The sequence below is a fragment of the Chiloscyllium plagiosum genome, unplaced genomic scaffold (assembly GCF_037043375.1).
Source record: "Chiloscyllium plagiosum isolate Xiang-an unplaced genomic scaffold, Cpla_swu_hap1 HiC_scaffold_2, whole genome shotgun sequence".
Classification (NCBI taxonomy): Eukaryota; Metazoa; Chordata; class Chondrichthyes; order Orectolobiformes; family Hemiscylliidae; genus Chiloscyllium; species Chiloscyllium plagiosum.
This window is the reverse complement of record NW_028270140.1, coordinates 88325354-88348718: the sequence shown is the minus strand read 5'-3', so window position 1 is coordinate 88348718 and position 23365 is coordinate 88325354. Positions and strand designations below refer to the sequence as shown.

General features: G+C 43.0%; 1 protein-coding gene across 1 annotated transcript in view; it reads left to right on the top strand.

The window, feature by feature from the left end:
- The first annotated feature begins 1261 nt into the window (after positions 1-1261).
- The window catches only part of LOC122560501 (aminopeptidase Q-like), a 157694-nt gene continuing 135590 nt past the window's right edge, over positions 1262-23365 (top strand). The window contains exon 1 of the mRNA XM_043711168.2: positions 1262-1957. Within this exon, the coding sequence (XP_043567103.2) occupies positions 1335-1957 (623 nt within the window). The 5' untranslated portion in view covers positions 1262-1334. The remainder of the gene's footprint in view (positions 1958-23365) is intronic.

Below are 23365 nucleotides of genomic sequence, written 5' to 3'. Positions count from 1 at the left end.
GGTGGTGAGGGAGTGGTGGTGAAGGAGACCCAGGACCTCCAGGTCCTCAGCAGAGTGGGAGGGGGAGTTGAAATGTTGGGCCACGGGGCGGTGTGGTTGATTGGTGCGGGTGTCCCGGAGATGTTCCCTAAAGCACTCTGCTAGGAGGCGTCCAGTCTCCCCAATGTAGAGGAGACCGCATCAGGAGCAACGGATACAATAAATGATATTAGTGGATGTGCAAGTAAAACTTTGATGGATGTGGAAGGCTCCTTTAGGGCCTTGGATAGAGGTGAGGGAGGAGGTGTGGGCGCAGGTTTTACAGTTCCTGTGGTGGCAGGGGAAGGTGCCAGGATGGGAGGGTGGGTTGTTGGGTGGGGGGCGTGGACCTGACCAGGTAGTCACGGAGGGAACGGTCTTTGCGGAAGGCGGAAAGGGTGGGGAGGGAAATATATCCCTGGTGGTGCACTGTTACCTCACAGCACAGGGACGTGGGCTTGATTGCAACCCTGGGTGGCTGCGGAGTTTGCACGTTCGCCCTGTGTCTCTCCTACAGTCCGAGGATGTGCAGGTTTGATGGGTTGGCCATGGTAAATTGTCCATAGTGTCCAGGGATATTGCAGGCTAGGTGGATTAGCCATAAGAAACGCAAAGTAATGGGAATAGGGTGGATGATAGGGGTGGACTAAATGGGCCGAATGGCCTCTATCAGCACTTGCAGGGATTCGATGATTATAGAATGCTTCACACACTATCACCGCAAGTAGCTCTCAATTCCAGAGCCAATAAGTGAATTTGAAAGCCACCAGATGTAACACTGGAGTTTGAACCATATTCTCGGGGTTAGCCTGGAGCTTTAAATTGAGTCCAGCCGCATGTCCCCCTCTGACACGCTCTCCCCCTGTGGCTATGCAAAGGTGTTCGCTGGAACCAGAGATCCAAAATAGGACCTTTGACATTAAATCTTTATCCTTACAATTCGCAGCCACTTTATGGTAGAGTGAACCAATTTCTTTTCAATTGCAGTTATCTTTTCCTGTATGTGGATAACTTGAGGCACCTATTCGCCCGTTTGTTCACACAGTGCAGTCGAGTACTTTCAGAATCAGCTCCGCGCTCGGAGACAGCAGAAAGTTGTTTTTTTTAAAAAAAAAGGCTGCGCTTTCTGTCATTGGTAAAAAAAAGCAATTTTACTGGGCGTTTGTACGTAACCTCACCAAAACTATGCAGATTCCCAGTCAGATGGATGTTGCCCAGAGAGGGATCAAGTTCAGTCTTCTCTCATGACGGCATTCACTAACATGTGAAGGAAGTCAGGGGAAGGGGAAAGTGTCACAGGGACCCGGCGAGCAGAGATGGGGCCAAAGTCCAACTCTGGCTTCTACCTCAGTAAGAAGGCGGCTGTGCTTTTCGCTTTCCTCGTCTTGGCGTTGCTGGTGATTTTGACCGTCTTTGTCGGTCTTTACGCCAAGCTGAGGGCTGAGAGAACCCAAGAGGTCACCCCAGCCACCCGGGAACCCCCCAGCGAGAGCAGCTCCATGCAGCCGGGAGCTGAGCGCCTGGGACCATGGAATCACACCCGTTTACCGAGCAACCTGCAGCCCATCCACTACCAGCTGGAGCTGTGGCCAAAGCAGGTGCAACCCGGCCAGGACCATCTGTACTTTTTAATCGGCCAGGCTAATGTGACAGTAATGTGTCTAGAGGAGACCGAGGTGTTCCTGATTCACAGCCGAAACCTCAATTACTCCGGCTTGAGTCTCACTGCAGGCGCCCACTCTCCTCAGCTGGACCCTCGGCCCGTTCCCAACATACAAGAGGTCTGGCTTGAAGTTAGCCACGACTACCTGGTGATCGAACTGGATGGGAAGTTAGTGCCGGGACAGCAGTACACTCTCCAAAGCAATTACAGCGGGAAGCTGGGCGAGAAGCTGCAGGGACTCTTCATCATTCACGACCCGGAAAAGGAGCACCAAAAGTAAGTGGCAGCTTACTCCAACTTTAGAAAAACCCGCTTAAGAGTGAAATAAAATCATATTTCCGGTTCCTTCAAGTAACATTTTCGATGTTCGGCTCTTCTTGAATTAGTGCCCTTCCCCCGGGATTCCACTCTCTGTAGGAATGAAACAAAATAATCTCTGCTGCCCACAGATTGTTACATTCCCCCAATTGAAGGTACATGTGCTTCGTTTCTGGCCAATATTTGTTTCTTACAAAGTTATTGCTGTGTTTGAAGTCTCCCCCACAGACTCCTAAAATTATCCATTGGGTTGGTTATTTGATTTCTCTCAGTGTAGATTTAATATAAAAACGTATTTCGATGTACAAATTGACATTCACTGCTGTGGATTTACATGCTGAACGTTAATATAGTTCAAGTGGCTTCTTTCCAGTCTTGCACAGCCCTGTGTTAGACTTGTGATGTGCTCCTCCAGTGCCGACACCCAGCAATAACTTCCTTGCTACCCACTTACTGTATCTTTACAACAAAACTACTCATAACATATATTCACAAGCAAAAGCTGCCAGGGCGGCTGATTTCGGTCATTTCATCTTGTACCGAGGAACTGAAGTCATGTACTGACAAACAAGGGAACGTGGAAATTCTCAAGCTCTCAATCTTTGACTCCCAGCTCGCTTTCTGAAATTCGCTTTCACACAGGTTATAATAGTTACTGTGCCGTTTGGGAGTAGCTAAGAGAACAGCAAGTCAAAGTGAATCCAACTTTGATTCAGTGAACTGGATTGATGTTTCGGGACCGTGAAGAGACATCTAGAGAGGTCCTCCGATATTGCATTGAAAGAATGATGTCCCTCAGATCAACCTTCGTCCGTCTTCGACTGATTCACTGTTAGTCGTATTTTACCTTTGCATGTTTTTATTCTCCTGGTTGTTTTAGCACTTGCTAACATGCTGATACATAGTAATATTAACCAAGAAATGTATCTTGGAGAAAGTGAGGACTGCAGGCACTGGAGATCAGAGTCAAAAACTGTTGTGCTGGAAAAGCACAGCCGGTCAGGCAGTATCCGAGGAGCAGGGGGAGTCAAGGTTTCAGCATAAGCTCTTCATCAAGAATGTGGGGAGGTGGCAGCCCAAAGGGTTGAGAGATAAATGGCGAGGGGTCGGGGGTGATGCTGGGCTGAAGGTAACTGGGAATGCAAGAGGTAGATGGACTGATGGGAACGTGATAGTGGTAGGTCAGAGGGGAGGCTGGAGCAGATAAGTGGGAAGGAAGATTGACAGGTGGGATAGATCAAAAAGGCAGTGCCATGTTGGAGGGTTGATTCTGGGATAAGGTGGGGGGAGGGGAGATGAGGAAACTGGTGAAATTGACATTAATCCAGTGTGGTTGGAGGGTTCCAAGGCAGAAGATGAGGCGTTCTTCCTTCAGGTGTTAGGTGGTTAGAATTTGGCAGTGGAGGAGGCTGAGGACTTGCATGTTCTTGGTGGAGCGAGAGTAGAAGTTAAAGTGGTGGGGTTTTTGGGGGTGTGTGTCCTGGAGATGTTCTCTGAAATGTTCCACAAGTTGGCATCTTGTCTCCCCCGTGTAGAGGAGACCACATCAAGAGCAACTGAGACAGTAGATGAGGTGCTTGGAGGTGCAGGAAAACCTCTGCCAGATGTGGAAGGATCCCTGGGGCATTAGATGCAGGTGTGGGGGGAGGTGTGGGCACAGGATTTACACCTTTTGCAGTGCCAAGGGAAGATACTGGGAGTGGAAGGTGGGTTGGTGGGGGTGGGGGGGCGTGTGGACCGAACGAGGGAGTCGCGGAGGGAATAGCAGTTAGGGCTGGGGAGGGAAGAAATATCTTTGGTGCAGGGGTCTGACTGTAGTGGAATGGTGGAGGATGATGCATTGTATCCGGAGGTTGGTGGGGTGGAAGGTGCATGTAAAGGAAATGCTTAACAACAATTGGCATATGTTAACATTGCACAACTAATGAGTGTGGAGATCTTTGGGAGTAGTTGCTTTATTTCAGTATTCAGAAGAACTCTTTAAGAGGCTACTAAGCTAATGGGTAATGGTATATTGTAGATGGAAAGTATTTGGATTTTCAAAAAGATTCCAGGAGTGTGCAAATGACAGCCTTTGAAATCAAGTCTGTAACTGACTGAGCGTGATGTCAAGGAGCCTGAGCAAAATCGGACTCAATGGGAATCGGGGGAAAAATCTCTCAGAGGGTAGGAATCATAACTGGCACCTAGGAAGATGGTTGCAGTTGTTGGAGGTTAGTCATCTCAGTTCCAGGACATCTCTGCCTTAGTTCATCAAGGTAGTGTCCTAGGCCCAACCATATTCAATTGTTTCATCAATGACCTTCCCTCCATCATAAAGTCTGAAGTGAGGATGTTTACCAATGATTGCAATGGTTAGCACCATTTGTCAGTCCTCAGATACTGAAGCAGTCTGTGTTCAAATGCAACAAGACCTGGACAATGTGCAGTCTTGAGCTAACAATTGACAAGTAGCAAAAGCCATGCACTGACCATTTCCAATAAGAGACAAACCATCTACCGGACCTTGACTCTCAATGACATTAGAATCATTGAATCCCTTACAATCAACATCCTGGGTGTTACCATAGACCAGAAAGTAAACTGGACTCACTGTATAAACACAATAGTGACAACAGCAGGTCAGAGGCTAGGAATACTGCGGCGAGTAACTGATTTCCTGACTCCCCAAAACCTATCCACCATCTACAAGGCACAAGTCAGGAGTGTGATGAAATATTCCCCACTTGCCTGAATGGGTGCAGCTCCTACAACACTGAAATAGTTTGGCATCATCCAAGAAAAAGCTGTCCACCTGACTCACACGACATCCACAAACATCTACTCACTCCACTGAAGCTCAGTAGTAGCAGTGTGCACAATCCACAAGGTGCATTTCAGAAATCACCAGCCAACAATGCTCATGTCCCGTGAATGAATTTTTACAAAATCCCATGTGCAAAATATCAATTTATAGAAAAGAAGGAAGCTGGTTTTAGTATAGAAACAAAACTGTACTTCATAGGAGGGTGTCAGGTTTTGTGGAATTCTCCAGAGGTGTTCACTATCTACTTTCTTTTTCACTATTCATAATAATATGAAGTTATTACTTTTCAAACTGATTTGGAGGTGCCAGTGTTGGACTTGGGTGGACAGAGTTAAATATCACACAACACCAAGCTATGGTCTAGCAGGTTTATATGGAAGCAATGGCTTTCAGAGTGCTGCTCCTTCATCAGGTGCTAGTGGAGGTTAAGATCGTGCTCACAGAATTTATAGCCAAAGGAGTCCAGTTTCGCATCTCCATGACACTGGACTCTTTGGCTATAAATTCTGTGAGCACGATCTTAACCTCCACTAGCACCTGATGAAGGAGCAGCACTCCAAAAGCTAGTGCTTCCAAATAAACCTGTTTTACAATAACCTTGTGTTGTCTGACATTTAACTTTTTCAAATTGATGTAATATCAGTGCAACCACTTGGCTGGAGTGTGAGATTGCAAATGTAAAAAGAGATTTCCACTTGTTATGTGATAAACTTGAAAATGGATAATTGGTTTTATTATGAATGCACCTTGGAACATGAAAACATGCAGGGCTGAATCTTATTCTTTTTGGCTAACTGTCAGTTTCGTCAAGTTTAACGAGGGCTTTCTCTCTGCGCAGTCTAATAAGATCTTTGTTGTATCTCACCAAACTCATCACATTACCAACCTACCTACTTATATGGTATCCTCCTGCCTGATGTTAGCCCCATTTTACCACTGGCTATTCCCACTTATTCCCTCTTTAGATATCTGCCAAAGGACTGGCATCCCTGGTGCTTGCATCATTTTTAAAAGGAAGCTATGCACTCATACAAGTGTTGGCAATCCAGTGTTGCTCTACATCCAGACAAGTCTTAGCAATCCAGTATTGCCACTCACCAGCCACGTAATGACACACCAGCCACATTATTCACAGTGCATAGCCGACCTGATGGATATTCCATCAGACGTACAACTGTATTCTCTTATCTCAATCACTGTTTAACCACCAGGCCACACAGTTTACCTGGCCTTAGCTGCATCTCATCGAAACAACCTAAATGCCCACTTTAGATGGCATCTGTCATAGGATCATTAGAAATATGAACAGAACTAGGCCATTTGGCCCATCGAGTCTGCTCTGCCAATTGATCATGGCAATAATATTTCTCAACCCACCTTTCCTGCCTTTTCTCTGTAACCTTTTACCCTCTTACTAATCAAGAACCTATCTATCTCTGTCTTAAATATACTCAATGACTTGGCTTCCATAGCCCTCTGCGGCAATGAGTTCATTAACCATGTTCTAGCTGAAGAAATTCCTCCTCATCTCAGTTCTAAAGATCGTGCCCTCACTCTGAGGCTGTGCCCTCGGAACCTAGTCTCTCCTACTAGTGGAGGCATCATCTTCGTGACCACTCTATCCAGACCTGTCACTATTCTGTAAGTTTTAATGGAATTCCCCTCATCCTTCTAAACTTCATTGAATATAGACCCAGAATTCTCATGTGCTTCTCATATGACAAATCTTTCATCCCAGGATCATTCTTGTAAACTTCCTCTGGCCCCCTTCCAATGTCAGCAGATCCTTCCTTGGATACAGGGCCCAAAACTGCTGTTAGTAATCCAAAAGCAGTCTGATCAGAGCCTTATACAGCCTCAGTAGTATCGCCCTGTTCTTGTACTCTTGCCCTCTTGGAATGAATGTTAATATTGCATTTGCCTTCCTAACTGCCAACTGAACCTGCATGTTAACCTAAAGAGAATCCTGAACCAGGACCCCCAGTTATAAGTATTGCAGTGGCTCTACTGAATTCAGTGATAAGTTTCTTGGTTTATGTGGATCTGAATGTGAAGGGGGTTGAAGCACATCGGACACTCCCTTCTTGATATAATGTCTTGGTCAATCAGCCAGTGTGGCACCTTCATCAAGTTGGTGCACATGCTGAGGCTGATGCTGAAGGAATGATGGAGACATGGCCCACGTTACCACTTTCTGGAGGAGTGTGTGCTGCCTTTGTCACTATCTTTGTCTTGACCTCATCACATACTTCTGCTTTCCACCCCGACCCCTGATTCACTTTTCCTTCTGTTTTAAGCAATGAGCTCTCCCTTTCTCCATATAACCCCTCTTTGCACACTGCTCAAAGATCAACCCATTGATGCTCAGGCCTGTATTTGCCACAGGCCTCTGGCCGACTTTGATGAGAGGCCTCTAGACAAGTTTGATCAGACCCCTGACTGCTGAGTTTGCAACCCCCCAACTGAGGATATTCAATTCCTCCAACTGCTTGTGATGACCCTACAGGACTGACTTTTGCCCACACCTGACTGTAGTTAGAAATACTATCTGACCATAACTGGCTTGAATTGATGCCTGACCTTAACCAAGACCGTGGATTGTGTGTGAACTGTGCCAGCGACTGATGGTACTGTGATCACCTGACTGATAGTGGTCCTTCCTTGACTGGACTGAGGACTAGCTCCCTCCCACTTTTGAAAGGACTGTATGGTTGAACAAATGTGCTGCGGTGTTTGGCGTTAGATTGAAATCTCAGTGTGCTGTACAAAAAGATGTAGCCCATACATGGACAGATCCCGCCTAACAAGCAGTCTGTCAGTGTGTCTATACAAAAGAACACGTCAATATGGCAGGACTGAGCGCCTTTGGTCACCGGTTAAATCACCAACACGCTTATAGTAATGTCACGACAAAACAAGGCATAGATGCTGCGGACACACAAGGAGCTACTAAGTGAGTGAGCTCTAAGAGAACAAGTGAACAGCACTGAGATGTTGCAATCCATGAACCAGGTACCTGTCCCTGCACACAAAGTGTCCTTGCAACATCCTTTCGATGCTAATTGTCAGTACACTCGTCAATACAAGCACTTTTTAAGTGTCCTTGAAGTGAATTGGAGAAGTGCCATGAGGATCCTCAGGGGTTGGTGACCATGGAGGACGTGTGCATGTGACTTGTGTCCATGGATCATGTCCTGAGCCGCTGGTATGTGGTGATTAACTTGACGGCTCTTCATAACTAGTTGAAGTCACCGGGTAACTGCTCTGACTTTTATGTGGAGTGTTTGGTTTGCTCACTGTGGTTGGTAAGATAGCATTCACAGACAAGAAAAGTTTAAGTACGAGCTGGATGACATGGAAGGTAATAGCATCAACTGTTCTGAGCATTACTGCATACATTGGTGTAGTTTATTTATATGTGCACTAAAGAGGAGATGGTGCAATTACCATATATGTCTAGATTTGAGAATTTTAAACCTATCCTCAAAGGAATGCCCGCACAAGATTCCAGCAATCGTGGAATTAAATCCCACTAGGCAGTTAAATATTAACAAAACAACCTGTGTAATGAATAAGGTGGTTAACACAAAAAAATCCATCTTAATAGGCAATTTTTGTTGCTTGGTGAGAATCTCACCTCAATGGCCAGAATTGAGTTAAAAGATGCAATAAGTTGCTCCCAACATCAAGGCAATCTTTGGTGGACTTCTCACATATTGCTTGCCACAGCCATGTGCTGAAAAACTTCACACATAGAAACTGATTAGAAGATGAAACAATAGAAAAAGATTTATTACTGTTTATAAAATTTCATAAAATTGACAGATGATGTTACCATGCAAAAGAAGGAGAAAGGAGTCAAAAATTCATCCTCGGTGTATCAAAGATAGTCTTGGAACAGAAGCCACTGTATGTGATTTGTTTGAGAGATTTCAATATATGTTGCTGGACTTTAATCACAGATAGGTTCATCATCATCGAATCCCTACAGTGTAGGAACAGGCCTTTTGGCCCATCCAGTTAACACTGACCCTCCTAAGAGCATCCCACACACATCCAACCTCCCACCCTATATCCCTATAACCCCGCATTTCCCATGACTAATCCACCTAGCCTGCATATCCCTGGACACAATGGGCAATTTAGCATGGCCAAACAAACTAAACTGCACTTCTTTGTACTATGGGAGGAAACCAGAGCATTAAGAGGAAACCCACACAGACATATTTATTTAGGAGCTTTCTCAATGATGGTGTTTCGTCAGAAAAGTCCACAATATAAGGTGCCAAAACATTGAAGAATCCAAGGCATCACCATCAATCTTCTTTGTCTTTGAAGGCAGGTATTCATCTTACATCTTCGACTTAACTGAGATGGACTGGATTTTACAACCTGAATACATACAGACACAAAACAATTGATCCTACTTTAATCTGATATTTTTGCTGTTGAATATAAATCCTTTGTGTTGAGCTACAAACAACAGTGAGTGAAGGTTCCGATTATGATCTTCCTTGTTTTTGCCTGTTATTGCCATATCAAAGCAATACTATACATCCAGATATACTTTCTATAATTCTGCCCATATACTGCTGAAACAAGTCTGGTTTGACAGATGGATGGAAAGATTGTCTTTGGGAGCAATATTTTGCAGATGGTGTTCTGAAGATATCTTTGTGAGAAATCATGTCTCATGAACTTGATTGAGTTTTTTGAAGAAGTAAGAAAGAGGATTGATGAGGGCAGAGCGGTGGACATGATCTACATGGACTTCAGTAAGGCGTTCGACAAGGTTCCTCATGGTAGACTGATTAGCAAGGTTGGGTCACATGGATTACAGGGAGAACTAGCTATTTGGATACAGAACTGGCTCGAAAGTAGTAGACAGAGGGTGGTGGTGGAGAGTTGCTTTATGGACTGAAGTCCTGTGATCAGTGGAGTGTCACAAGCATCAATGCTGGGTCCACTGTTTTTTGTCATTTATATAAATGATTTGGATGTGAACACCGGAGGTATAGTTTGTAAGTTTGCAGATGACACCAAAATTGGAGGTGTAGTGGACAGCAAGAAGTTTACCTCAGTGTACAATGGGATCTTGATCAGATGGGCCAATAGGCCGAGGAGTGGCAGATGAAGTGCTGCATTTAGATAAATGTGAAGTGCTGCACTTTGGAAAGGCAAATCAGGGCAGGAGATATACACATAGTGGTAAGGTCCTTGTTAAAAATCACACTACACCAGATTATAGTCCAACAGGTTTATTTAGAAGCACTAGCTTTCAGAGCGCTGCTCCTTCATCAGGTGGTTGTGGAGCAGGACCACAAGACACAGAACTTTGTCCAACCCAGTCCAACACTGGCTCCTCCACATCACGGTAAGGTCTTAGGGAGCATTGCTGAACAAAGAAACCTTGGAGTGCAGATTCGTAGTTCTTTGAGAGTGGAGTCACAGGTGGATAGGATAGTGAAGAAGGCATTTGGTATGCTTTCCTTTATTGGTGAGAGCATCGAGGAGTTGGGAGGTCATGTTGCAGTTGTACAGGATATTGACTAGACCACTTTTGGAATATTGTGTGCCGTTGTGGTCTCTCTCCAATCAGAAGGATGTTGTGAAACTTGAAAGAGTTCTGAAAAGATTTACAGGGATGTTGTCAGGGTTAGAGAATTTGAGGTTTGGAAGAGGCTGAATAGGCTGGCGCTGTTTTCCCTGGAGCGTTGGAGGTTGAGGGGTGACCTTATAGAAGTTTATAAAATCATGAGGGGCATGGATAGGATAAATAGACAAGATCTTTTCCCTGGGTAGGAGAGTTCAGAACTAGATAGCACAGTTTAGAGTAAGAGGGAAAATTTTTAAAAGGACGAAAGGGGCAACTTTTTCACGCACAGGGTGGTGCGTGCATGGAATGAGCTGCCAGAGGAAGTGGTGGAGGCTGGTGCAATTACAACATTAAAAAGGCAACTGGTTTGGTATATGAATATGAAGGGTTTAAAGGAATACGGGCCAAATGCTGGCAAATGGGACTGGATTAGTTTGGGATATCTGGTCGGCATGCACAAGTTGGACCAAAGGGTCTATTTCCGTGCTGTACATCTCTTTGACTCCATAACTCTAAGTGTACCAATCAATGTCCAATTTTGAAATCCAGCTTGAAATTGGGATTAAACTCCACTATTGTTAGAATCTTGGGTGAGAATCCATTTGAGTACAGGTTTAGATTTCTCAGATTTAAACATAAATCATAATTGTACTATCTCTTATTTAGTGTGCACATACATGAACCACACCAGTATGTGGGACAATGTTCATGATGCCATTACATCCCATCTCATCCAGCTCGCGCTTAGACTTTTATTGCCTGTGAGTAATACACATTTTGGAAAGTAGGCTTGCTAAAACTGTATCTTCTCTGAAGTGTAATATGGTATCACCTCTGAAATCTCCACTGATGTTGAATCTATCCAAGTATGACTGTTGCAAAACTTGGACAGACTTAATTTGAGTATTCTTAGTCTCAGCTGCTATGTTAGGTAACTTGGTGATCTCAGGGATAGTCAGAATGTTGAGATATGTACATGTTCGTAGTTCTGACACTGGTGTTGCACTTCTTTCTTGCAGGTAAAATGTTTGTGGGTTCCATGATGAATTTCCATTGCTGCAAGGGAAGGCAACCCATTGTATTGTTAATTTATCAGTGTCAGTTGTACTATTGACTTCCAACAATTCAGTTACATCTATTTCGGAATGCAAACTGTTAGGATATTTGCATTAGCTCTGCTGTCTTGGTTTTGAGTCTGTGTTTACAAGTTTTCTTTGGGAATGCGGCATTGCTTGATTGTGGATAAAGGTTCGAATTGCTTGACTTGGTGAATGTAACACACTGTGTGGGTACAATGTGGAATGCCTGTTCACCCCTGATTGGAAATTGCTCCATTCTGGATCTCATCTCAGACGTGTCTTGCTGTGAACTTTGTGTATCAGAGTACTTTTATGCTGTTCACTGACCCACGAGTTACTGCCATTTCCGTACAGCTTCACCAGTCATCTGTTTGATTGTGTCCTGTTGTGACTTTAGGCTGTGTCTTTGGAGCCAGATTTCCTGCAGAGGTGAGTTCAGTGCTATTTTCTACTGCGTGTCTTGCATAGATCTTGAAATGCACAACATCTTTGTGGTCCGTAAACCAAACTTATCATTGGCTTACTTTTTGTGACCTATTGGTGATACTGTTAGCTGCACTGGGTACTTTCAGCTGCTATTGTAGTCTGCACTGAATTTGTGGTTTCTGTCATCAGGTAGCAGTGAATTAATGCTGTGAATATTCTTTTTTTCCCAAGAGTTCTTTTGGAATGCTTCAATAGGTGCTGAGACAATGATCACCTCTATTATCTGCTCTGATAGTACAGTCTCTGAAAACTCACATGTGCGACTGTTGTTATGAAATCTACTATCATAGTGAGCTATTGATTTCGATAACTATTGCCGGTCAAACATCCATCCTAAGCAAAGACTTCTGAAATTGACTTTTACACATAGCTGATTTTCTAGCACTTTCCATATCCATGTAGGATCATTCTGGTCCTCTTCAGATAGAGTCATAGAGCCACAGAGATGTACAGAGCGGAAACAGACACTTCGGTTCAACTTGTCTATGCCAAATAGATATCCCAATCCAAACTACGCCCACCTGCCAGCACCTGCCCCAATCCCTCAAATTCTTCCTATTCATATACCCATCCAGATGCCTTTTAAATGTTGCAATTGTACCAGCCTCCACCACTTCCTCTGGCAGCTCATTCCATGCACATACCACCCTCTGCATGAAAAAGTTACCCCTTAGGCTTCTTTTATATCTTTCCCCTCTCACTCTAAACCTATGCTCTCTTGCTCTGGATTCCCTGAACCCAAGGAAAAGATCTTGTCATTTATCCTATCCATGCCCCTCATGATTTTTAGAATCTCTATAAGGTCACCCCTCAGCCTCCGATGACCCAGAGAACACAGCTCCAGCCTATTCAGCTCTCCCGATAGCTCAGATCCTCCAACCCTGGCAACATCTTTGTAAATCTTTTCTGAACCCTTTTCAAGTTTCACAACATCCTTCCGATAGGAAGGAGACCAGAATTGCACGCAATATTCCAACAGTGGCCTAACCAATGTCCTGTACAGCCACAACATGACCTCCCAACTCCTGTACTCAATACTCTGACAAATAAAGGAAAGCATACCAAACACCACCTTCACTATCCTATCTACCTGCGACTCCACTTTCAAGGAGCAATGAACCTGCACTCCAAGGTCCCTTTGTTCAGTAACACTCCCTAGGACCTTACCATTAAGTGTATAAGTCCTGCTAAGATTTGCTTTCCCAAAATGCAGCACCTTGCATTTATCTGAATTAAACTCCATCTGCCACTCCTCAGCCCATTGGCCCATCTGGTCCAGATCCTGTTGTAATCTGAGGTAACCCTCTTCGCTATCCACTACACCTCCAATTTTGGTGTCATTTGCAAACTTACTAACTGTACTTCTTATGCTCACATCCAAATCATTTATGTAAATGACGAAAAGTAGAGGGCCCAGCACCAATTCTTGTGGCACTCCACTGCTCACAGGCCTCCAGTCTGAAAAGCAACCCTCCACTAACACTCTCTGTCTTCTACCTTTGAGCCAGTCCTGTATATAAATGGCTAGCTCTCCCTGTATGCCATGAGATTTAACCTTGTTAATCAGTCTCCCATGAGGATCCTTGTCAAACGACTTACTGAAGTCCATATAGATCACGTCCACCACACTGCCCTCATCAATCCTCTTTGTTAATTCTTCAAACAACTCAGTCAAGTTTGTGAGACATGATTTCCCATGCACAAAGTCATGTTGACTATCCCTAGTCAGTCCTTGCCTTTCCAAATCCATGTACATCCTGTCCCTCAGGATTCCATCCAACAATTTGCCCACCACCAACATCAGGTTCATCAGTCCATAGTTCCCTGGCTTGTCCTTACCACCTTTCTTAAGTAGTGGCACCACATTAATCAACCTGCAGTATTCCAGCACCTCACCTGTGACTATCGATGATAGAGGTCCAGCAATCACTTCTTCTCACAGCATTGTAGAGTACACCTGATCAGGTCCTGATGATTTATCCACTTTTATGTGGTTCATAATGTCCAGCATTTCCTCCTCTGTAATATGGACATTTTTCAAAATGTTACCATCGATTTCCCAACAGTCCATGTCCTTTTCCACAGTAAACACTGGTGCAAAGTACTCATTTAGTATCTCCCCAGTCTCCTGCAACTCCACACAAAGGCTGCCTTGCTGATCTTTGAGGGAACCTATTCTCTCCCGAGTTACTCTTTTGTCCTTAATGTATTTGTAAAAGCCCTTTAGATTCTCCTTAAATCTATTTACCAAAGCTATTTCATGTCCCCTTTTTGTCCTACTAATTTCCCCCTTAAGTATACTCCTACTGCCTTTATATTCTTATAAGGATACACTCGATCTATCCTGACTATACCTGACATATGCTTCTTTCTTTTTCTGAACCAAACCCTCAATTTCTTTAGTCATCCACCATTCCCTATACCTACCAGCCTTTCCTTTCACCCTAACAGGAATATACTGTCTCTGTACTCTCATTATCTCAACTCTGAAGGCTTCCAATTTTCCAGCTGCAAACCTGCAAACATCTGCCCCCAATCAGCTTTTGGAACGTCTTGCCTAATACCGTCAAAATTAGCCTTCCTCCAGTTTTGAACTTCAATTTTTAGATCTGGTCTATCCTGTTCCATCACTATTTTAAATCTAATAGAATTATGGTTGCTGGCCCCAAAATGCTCCCCCACTGACACCTCAGTCACCTGCCCTGCCTTATTTCCCAAGAGTAGGTCAAGTTTTGCACTTTCTCTAGTAGGTACATCCACATACTGAATCAGAAAATTGTCTTGTACACACTTAACAAATTCCTCTCCATCTAAATCCTTCACACGATAGCAGTCCCACTCTATGTTTGGAAAGTTAAAATCCCCTACCATATTCACTCTATTTTTCTTACAGATAACTGAGATCTCCTTACAAATTTGTTTCTCAATTTCCGACTCTTGATTAGGGAGTCTATAATACAATCCCAATAAGGTGATCATCCCTTTCTTATTTCTCTGTTCCACCCAAATAACTTCCCTGGATGTATTTCTGGGAATATCCTCCATTGATGCAGCTATAATGTTATCCCTTATGTTCGTTACCATGTCCTGAGTTAATCTGCCTTCCCAGGTAGGCCTCCTGCATTGAAATAAATACAGTTTATTTTATCAATACTGCCTTGTCCTCTGCTTTGTCCCTGACTGCTTGACTCTTTTCTTTTCTCAACTGTACCAGTCTCAGATTGATCTCTTTTCTCACTATCTGTCCGAGTCTCACCTTCCCCCCCGCCCCCCCCCCACTCCCACACCCACCCCTCCACCTGACTAGTTTAAGTCGTCCTGAGCAGCTCTAGCAAATCTCCCTGCCAATATATTAGTCCCCTTCCTATTCAGGTGCAATCTGCCCTTCTTGTATAGGTCACTTCTACCCCAGAAGAGATTCCAATGGTCCAAAAATGTGAGTCCTTCTCCCATACACCAGCTCCTCAGCCATGCCTTCATCTGCTCTATCCTCCTATTCCGACCCTCACTAGCTCATAGCATCGAGATTAATCCAAATATTACTAGTCTCAAGGACCTCCTTTTTAAATTCCTGCCTAAATCTTTATATTCTCCCTTCAGTGTCTCATTCTTTTCCCTTCCTATGTCATTGGTTCCAATGTGTACAATGATCTCCTGCTGGGCCCTCTCCCCCTTGAGAATATTCTGCACCCTCTCTGAGACATCCTTGATCCTGGCACCAGGGAAACAACACACCATTCTGCTTTTTCGCTGCTGGCCTGAAAAACATCTGTCTGTGCCTTGTACTAGAGACCCCCAACACAATTGATCTCATGGAACCTGATGTACCCCTCATTGCATTAGAGCCAGTCTCAATACCAGAAACTTGGCTGTTTGTGCTACATTCCCCTGAGAATCTATCACCCTCTACATTTTCTAAAACAGCATACCTGTTTGAAATGGGGATAGCCACAGGAGACTCCTGCACTACATGCCTACCTGTCTTACCTTTCCTAGAGTTAACCCATCTATGTGACTGTATGTGTGACCTTTCTCCATTCCTATAACTGCCATCCATTACACCCCCCTGCTCTTGTATATTCCTCATTGCCTCTAACTGTCGCTCCATCTGACCAATTTGATCTGATAGGATTCGGTACCAACAGCATTTATTGCAGGTATAATCCTCAGTAACATGTAAACTCTCTCAAAATTCCCACATGCGACAAAAAGAGCATCACTCTACTCGAGGCCATTTTTGCTTCTTCCAAACTACAGACCCAGAAAACAGCATTGTCTTATTTCTGTACAAAACATGGCTCCAGGCTGACTTAATACTTACGGCTTATATTTTTAAGTTTAATCAAGAGACATATAGGTGGTACGGTTGCTCAGTGGTTAGCACTGCTGCCTCATAGCACCAGGATCCCAGGTTTGATTCCAGCCTCAGACGACTGTCTGTGTGGAGTTTGTGCATTCTCCCCGTGTCTGTGAACGTTTCCTCCGGGTGCTCCAGTTTCCTCCCATAGTCCAAAGATGTGCAAGTCAGGTGAATTGGCCATGCTAAATTGCCTGTAGTGTTAGGTGCATTAGTCAGAGGGAAATGGGTCTGGGTGGTTTACTCTTCGGAGAGCCGGTGTGGACTGGTTGGATCGAAGGGCCTGTTTCCATACTGGAGGGAATCTAATCTTAATCTAATGTCTCAATAAAACATATAAACAAGAAAAAAAACCTTCTCTATCACTACTGCGACTCACAGCAAGGCCACACTTAAAACTATTCACTTATCTGTTTCTGTGCCGTGACCTCTCCCAAACAGGTTCCTCCAAGATCAGTGAATTTTACTATTTGTTAATTTTCCTAGACACACTCCGATGTTCAGTGATACATGAATTCAAACAGCAAAGGCAGTACCTGCGCAGGTTCACTGCTGTGTCAGTTTGTAATGTGGATTTCTTTCCCTCTCTCTCTCCTGCTCTGACCTGACCATGTGCTGCCTTTGTCTGCCCCTCTCCATTTTAAAAGTACCTTTGTTATGACTTATTTTTCCTCTAAAGTTCCAAAACAATGCAACAGCATATAAAACAGTAATTGTTGGTTCTGAAATTCGAGGGAATCACCTTCAACACCTAAAATATCACAAAAAAGGAGCAGTCTGTTACAGCCAGAAATTTTTCCCGTCCTCCATCTTGGATTACCCAGAATATTGTTTCTGTATAACCCCCCCCCCCCGTTGTCAACTTCTATAAGTACTTTCAGTAACTATTTAATTGGTTTGGTAATTACATTTTCAATGCCGCATAGTTAGATAGAAGATGCACTGTCTTCCAGTTCATGCTGATAAATTTGGCAGCCTTTTATTCTAATAATGATATGCAGGATGTTTTAGTTCTCTTGTTGCTATACAGGTACTTCATATCAGTGTTCCCTATAAACATTCTTCTTCTGTGTGGATCTCCAAGGTCCATGTGCAATTGCCACTTCGAGAATTACATGTTAACACAGCAGTCTATATCGGCACTCCCCAGCCCTACACAGAATATTGGAATGGCTGTGCAGTCACACAGCTTAGAGGGAATGTTATTCCATATGTGCATTCAGCAGTAGTTCTACTCTGCTCTCAGCTTTTTTCACTCTACATTTTTGCACACTTTTCATGTGCTTTTTGATTAGATTAGATTCTCTACAGTGTGGAAACAGGCCCTTCGGCCCAACAAGTCCACACCGCCCCTCCGAAGAGAAACCCACCCAAACCCATTCCCCTACCCCATATTTACCCCTGACTAACACACCTAACACTCTGGGCAATTTAGAATGGCCAATTCACCTGACTTGCACATTTTTGGATAGTGGAAGGAAACCAGAGCACCTGGAGGAAACCCACGCAGACACGGGGAGAATGTGCAAACTCCACACAGACAGGCAGGAATCAAGCCCAGGACCCTGGTGCTGTGAGGCAGCAGTGCTAATCACTGTGCTTTCAGTACTATATTTAATGTTCCCTTTCTCTTATTGACATTCAACCTATTTTAAGGCTTGTTCTATTAACTGTGCACTGTTTCTGATTGCAGCCAGTTGAAGTTAAGTGTACTTACTCTGTGTTCTGTGCAGGGATGACTCCTGCCAGTCCATTAAATTTTAAGTACAGTGGTCCTGAGTCAGCTGGCTGTCTGCACAGGTTTGTTAGGCCCAATGAAGAAATGCTTGTCCTCTTCTGTTTTCTGTACTTGTTTCCTTCTACTTTTTGTGCTGTGGGATGTTTGACTTCTGGAGTGCTTTTGTACTTTGTCTGCTGTTTCTCCTGGAAGTCTTTAAGCTCTGTCACTGCCTTCTTTGTTCTGCTATTTTTGAAAGAAGCAGACTCTTTTCGCCATCCTGTGGTGATTGTTTCTGCTACCTACGTAATATAAATGATGTACGTGGATCCTGTCGACATGAAAATGTTTGGTGGATTCATTTACAGCAGAACTGATACAGATATTAAAGAATAATCTCTCAACACATGCTTTGTCTAGGGTACTACAATACATGGCCTCTGGTCATATGATGATATCTAGGTTTTTGGCTCATACATATGTTGATCTTCTCAAAGGGGCATCGCTCCTCAAGTGATAGTATTACAACAATAGCACATTCAGCGAATTTGGAAGAGACAGTAGTTCCTCAAATTCAATTTTAGAAATTTCAAGAATCAATGTATGAAAGATGAAAAAAAATCCCATACCTGTCTCATTATCTTTTTGTTGTGTATTGCACTGATAAAGTCTCACCATGTGGACCAACAGCAGGCAACTGTCACTGACCTGACTTTATTTACGCTCTCCCAAACCACGAGGGCAATGTAACAAAATGCTTAGATCTTAATATATACTGCACCAAATTTCTTAGGGAAAATCAAATCTGAGGTATTTTTCTGTGACATAATACTTATGGAATACCTAGATAATATAGGTATAAAGAAGTTATCTGTTTTGAGGATATGAGCATAGTAATAGCAATCTGCATATGGGACTAGAAGTTAAAAGAAACTAACTTACTTTTTTTTGGTGTTATGGATAAAACTCCCAAAAAGTATATTTGATTTATTTAGAATTACTTTTTGAGTCTGAAAAATATCTGGGTCATTATTATTCATAATGTGATGAAAGGTTGTTACACTTAAGCATCCACTTATTACATCATCAATGTTACTATAGTATATACTTCAGAGGATGCTTTTTAGCAAGTAATAGACTGCTGGCAATATCTCTTTAAGTCACCATTGTCTTAGCAGAACTTAGAGCTGCTCTCTCATTAGAGAGAGACAACTGGCAAGGATTTAGCCTGAGGTGAGAGGTTAAGAAGGTTAAGAAGGAGAGTCCTTCATTGTAATCTCAGCTGGTGTTGGGAATTGAACTCACACCAACTGTCCAACCAGCTGACTGAGGCAATAAATACTGGCATACCAGTGACATGCTGTGCAAGAATATAAAACAGAAGAGAGATGTTAAAGCAGATAACCAAAAGCATGGTAAAGGAGAAAGAGATGGAGAAAGATTTGTGGGGAGAACTCCAGAGTTTAGGTTCTCAGTAGCTAAAGGTACAGCTGTCCATGGTGGAGTGATTTAAATTAGGGGTATGTGCACTAGGCCAGAATTACAGGGGCACAGGTATATTGGGTAGGTATAGGACTGTAAGAAGTGCAGAAAGGGCCAAGCTCAAGGATGTTGGTGCGAATGCTAAAAACAAGAATAATACTTCCAAAAGTTAGGCATTGATTTAGCAAGAGCCAAGATAAGTCAGCAAGCAAAAGGTTGGTAGGGAAACTCAAATTGAATACGATCCAACACTAATAATGTCAACATTCTTTCTGGGCTATTGTGTGATCCATTAAATTGGAATTCATCATTTTCAGCTAAACTCAGGAGTCCAGCTAACTGAGTAATGCTATTCGTTGCCATCACTTTAACCACAATAGTGCAGTATAGCTGTGATTCTCTCCAGATGGTGAAGCTAATGTCTATCAGACATTATAGTTGCTGTTGACTGGAGATTTGTATTAATCTTTGAGGATTATTTATATTTTAAGATGCTTTATCTGCATTTACATAAGAGCATAGTATAATTTCTTTTGTTATCAGATTTCGAAAATTCTGAGAGTTTTCTAAATTTTTAAGTAATGTTTAAAAAAAAGCATGCCTATAGCAGAAAGAAGCTTGTAATAGTTTGTGTAACAAGTCAAAATAATATTACTAGGAGGCATTAATGGTGAAGAGTTGATTGGCTCAGTTGGCTATATAGCTGGTTTGTGATGCAGTGATACCAACAGCGTAGGATCAATTTCTGCACTGGCTAAGTTTCCCAGGAATGATTCTCTTTCTCTATCCCTGTCTTCAGCCGAGGCATGGTGACCCTCAGGTTAAACCATAACTAGTTGTCTCTCGCTAATGAGAGATCAGTGCTATAATCTGGTACAATTATGACAACTTTACCTTTTTCCCATATATTACATGTGCACAGCAAAAGGTGCACAGAGTATGGAGAGTGTCACAGTAAAGGGTCTGGTGGCAATTAGACATGTATATATGTGTGTGAAGGAGCAACCATTAAAAGATAATAATGCAGTTTCAAAAAGTGATTATTTAAAAATACAATAGCTTGATCATATTATTTCAATCTGCAAAAATAGGCTGGCTTTTCATTCTTTGAAAGATGCTAAATAGCTACTGGGAAGGTGTTATGTAGACGAAGGTGGGGGGTGATAGTGATAGGTCGGAGTAGACGTTGGAGAGGACAGGTGGGAAAGAAGATGGAGGGCATGATAGTTCAACAGGGCAGATCTGAGTTGTGGAGTGTTGGATCTGGGATATTGTGGAGGGAGGGGTGATGAGGAAACTGGCGAAATCAACATTGATCCCATGTGGTTGGAGGGACCCAAGGTGGAAGATGAGACGTTCTTGCTCCAGGCATTGGGTGGCTAGAATTTGGCGATGGAAGAAACCCAGGACTTGCAATTCCCTGGCAGAGTGGGAGTGGGAGTTGAAGTGCTCGGCCACACTTCAACTGTGTGTGTCCCAGAGATAATCTCTGAAACGTTCTGCAAGTTGGCGTCCTATTTCCCCAATATAGAGAAGATCACAGCAATGCACATAGCAGATGATGTGTGTGGAAGTGCAGGAAAACCTCTGCTGGATGTGGAAGGATCCTTTGGGGCCTTGGATGGAAGTGAGGGGGGAGGTGTGGGCACAGGTTTTATACCACTTGCGGTGGCAAAGGAAGATGCTGGAAGTGGAGGGCAGGTTGGTAGGGGACATGGACCTAACAAGGGAGTTGCAGAGGGAATGGTCTCTGTGGAATGCTGATAGGGATGGGGAAGGAAATATATCTCTGGTGAGGTTTGTTTGTAGGTGGCGGAAATGGCGGAGGATGATGCGTTGTATCCAGAGGTTGATGGGGTGGAAGGTGCAAATTACTGCCAAGTTCTGTTTGAATTTAACCAGGCAGATTTGATTGGTCAAGGCATTGTCCTGAGGAATGAAGAAGAGAATGAACATCACCTATTTTGTTTAGTTGAAACAAGAACAATGTGTGTACATGTTCTTTCTTCCTCCAAGGCCCAGGGCTCAATGTTTTACTAATAATATATACCTGATTACATGAACAAAGCATTGGTCTATACATCTGGCACCACACAGGCACTGAAATTCTTACACCATGTTACTCAACTGTTTGGTAAGCAGAACATTTTCTTTCTCGTTAGAGAAAGGTGACTGGTGTGTGTTTAACCTAAGGGTCACTACAATTCAGGCAAAGGGCAAGGTTGAGAAGGCAGGACCTTCTTGGTAACCTCAGCCAATGCAGGAATTGAAATAACACTATTGGAGTCACTCTGTGTTTCAAACTCACTGTCCAGCCAATTGAGCTAACCATCATTGCGCAGCCAGCTCACACTAGCAACATAAAATATATTGTTATTGTTCAACTTTTAAGATCCCTTGCCTTTCCAGTTGTATTTAAGATAGACTAGATACTTCTCAGGGCCAAAAATAGCAACGTTAGGCTCACTTGCAACTTTAGTCAATACACAATGAACAATGATCTAATCAGGATAGTTATTGACTTGCAGCATAACTTTAATGCACTCTATTTATAATTCCTACTGTTAGATGGGATTTCCTAACTGTACAGAGCTTACACAACAATCCTGAGTGTGTGAAAAGCAACACTAACAACTAGTTTAAGAAAACTGGTCACACATGTACCATATTTCATTTATGTTTTGCTCAAGGAATGTAGGGAGTCCCCACAGGTATTCGTTTTAGCCTCTGACCAGTAGTTGGCTCCTGTGTCCTACATTTTCCATCACCAAATCACTTGTGGCATTTTTTCACCAATTAACCACCACCATTAAATCACCCTTGTTTCCAAATATTCTAAGGTTCATCACAAATAAGGAAAAGGCACTTTAATTCAGCACATAAGTGAAGCTGGTGAGAATTCTTTGAACAGAAAGTTTGATAAAATCACAATGGTCTTCATTGCCTGGTTTACATGGCATTGGATAAGCTTGAAGAGCAGGAGGTCTTTTTCCTGCACAAAGATTTAGTATATTGTATTACAAGTATAGTTGCAACATTAGGTAGTCCATTATTCCTTGGAATGTAATGTGGTAAGCGTCAATGGAGATCATTTAATGAATCAGTGTAATGGAAGAGATTTCTTATTGTCATTATGGTCTTGCAATCCACATCATCTGCAATATAAAAGGTCAGTATTAGTAAGGAACCAGCGGCTTCAGCCTTGGTGAAATTTTCCAAAGAGCTGATCCCGTGCCAAAAATAAAAATTTTCTATAGCAGTCCTGACTAGGTCTCAAGCCTGGACCTTTGGGTGAAATCCACTTAAGCAATTGGACAGGCTGATATTCATATGAAACTGACCAGCCTGAGGGAATGCACTTTCTTGGGCACAAGTTCTGATGCAAAGGGCAATGAGTGGAGCAGTTGCTAATGAAGTCTGGATGTGAAGTATTCCCAAATATTCAGTTTGTCGATTTGCATAGCAATGGAACTGAAAGGACTAGTATTTCTCTGTTAGAGATACTTTATTGGATAACCTCCATTTGTTTCCTAAGGTACAGTAGGCCAGGCTGTTTCCACCCAATGGCTTTCAAGAGCAGCAGGCTGGCAAGTTCCCACAATGAGTTTATAGAGACATTGATTACCAACTAAACTCAAGAGAATATAGTATACTGTTATACTGAGGATCTAAAATTTGAATTTAGATAACAAGTGTGTGTAGATTTTTATTTACCACAAAATGGTTTCTCGATTTAAAAAGAATACTATAAAATGGCCTGTGAACCTGTACTGCTGATTTGCAGAATTAAGCTGAAACTCAAAGAGGACAATAGAGTTTTCATAAAATTAATACTAACACATT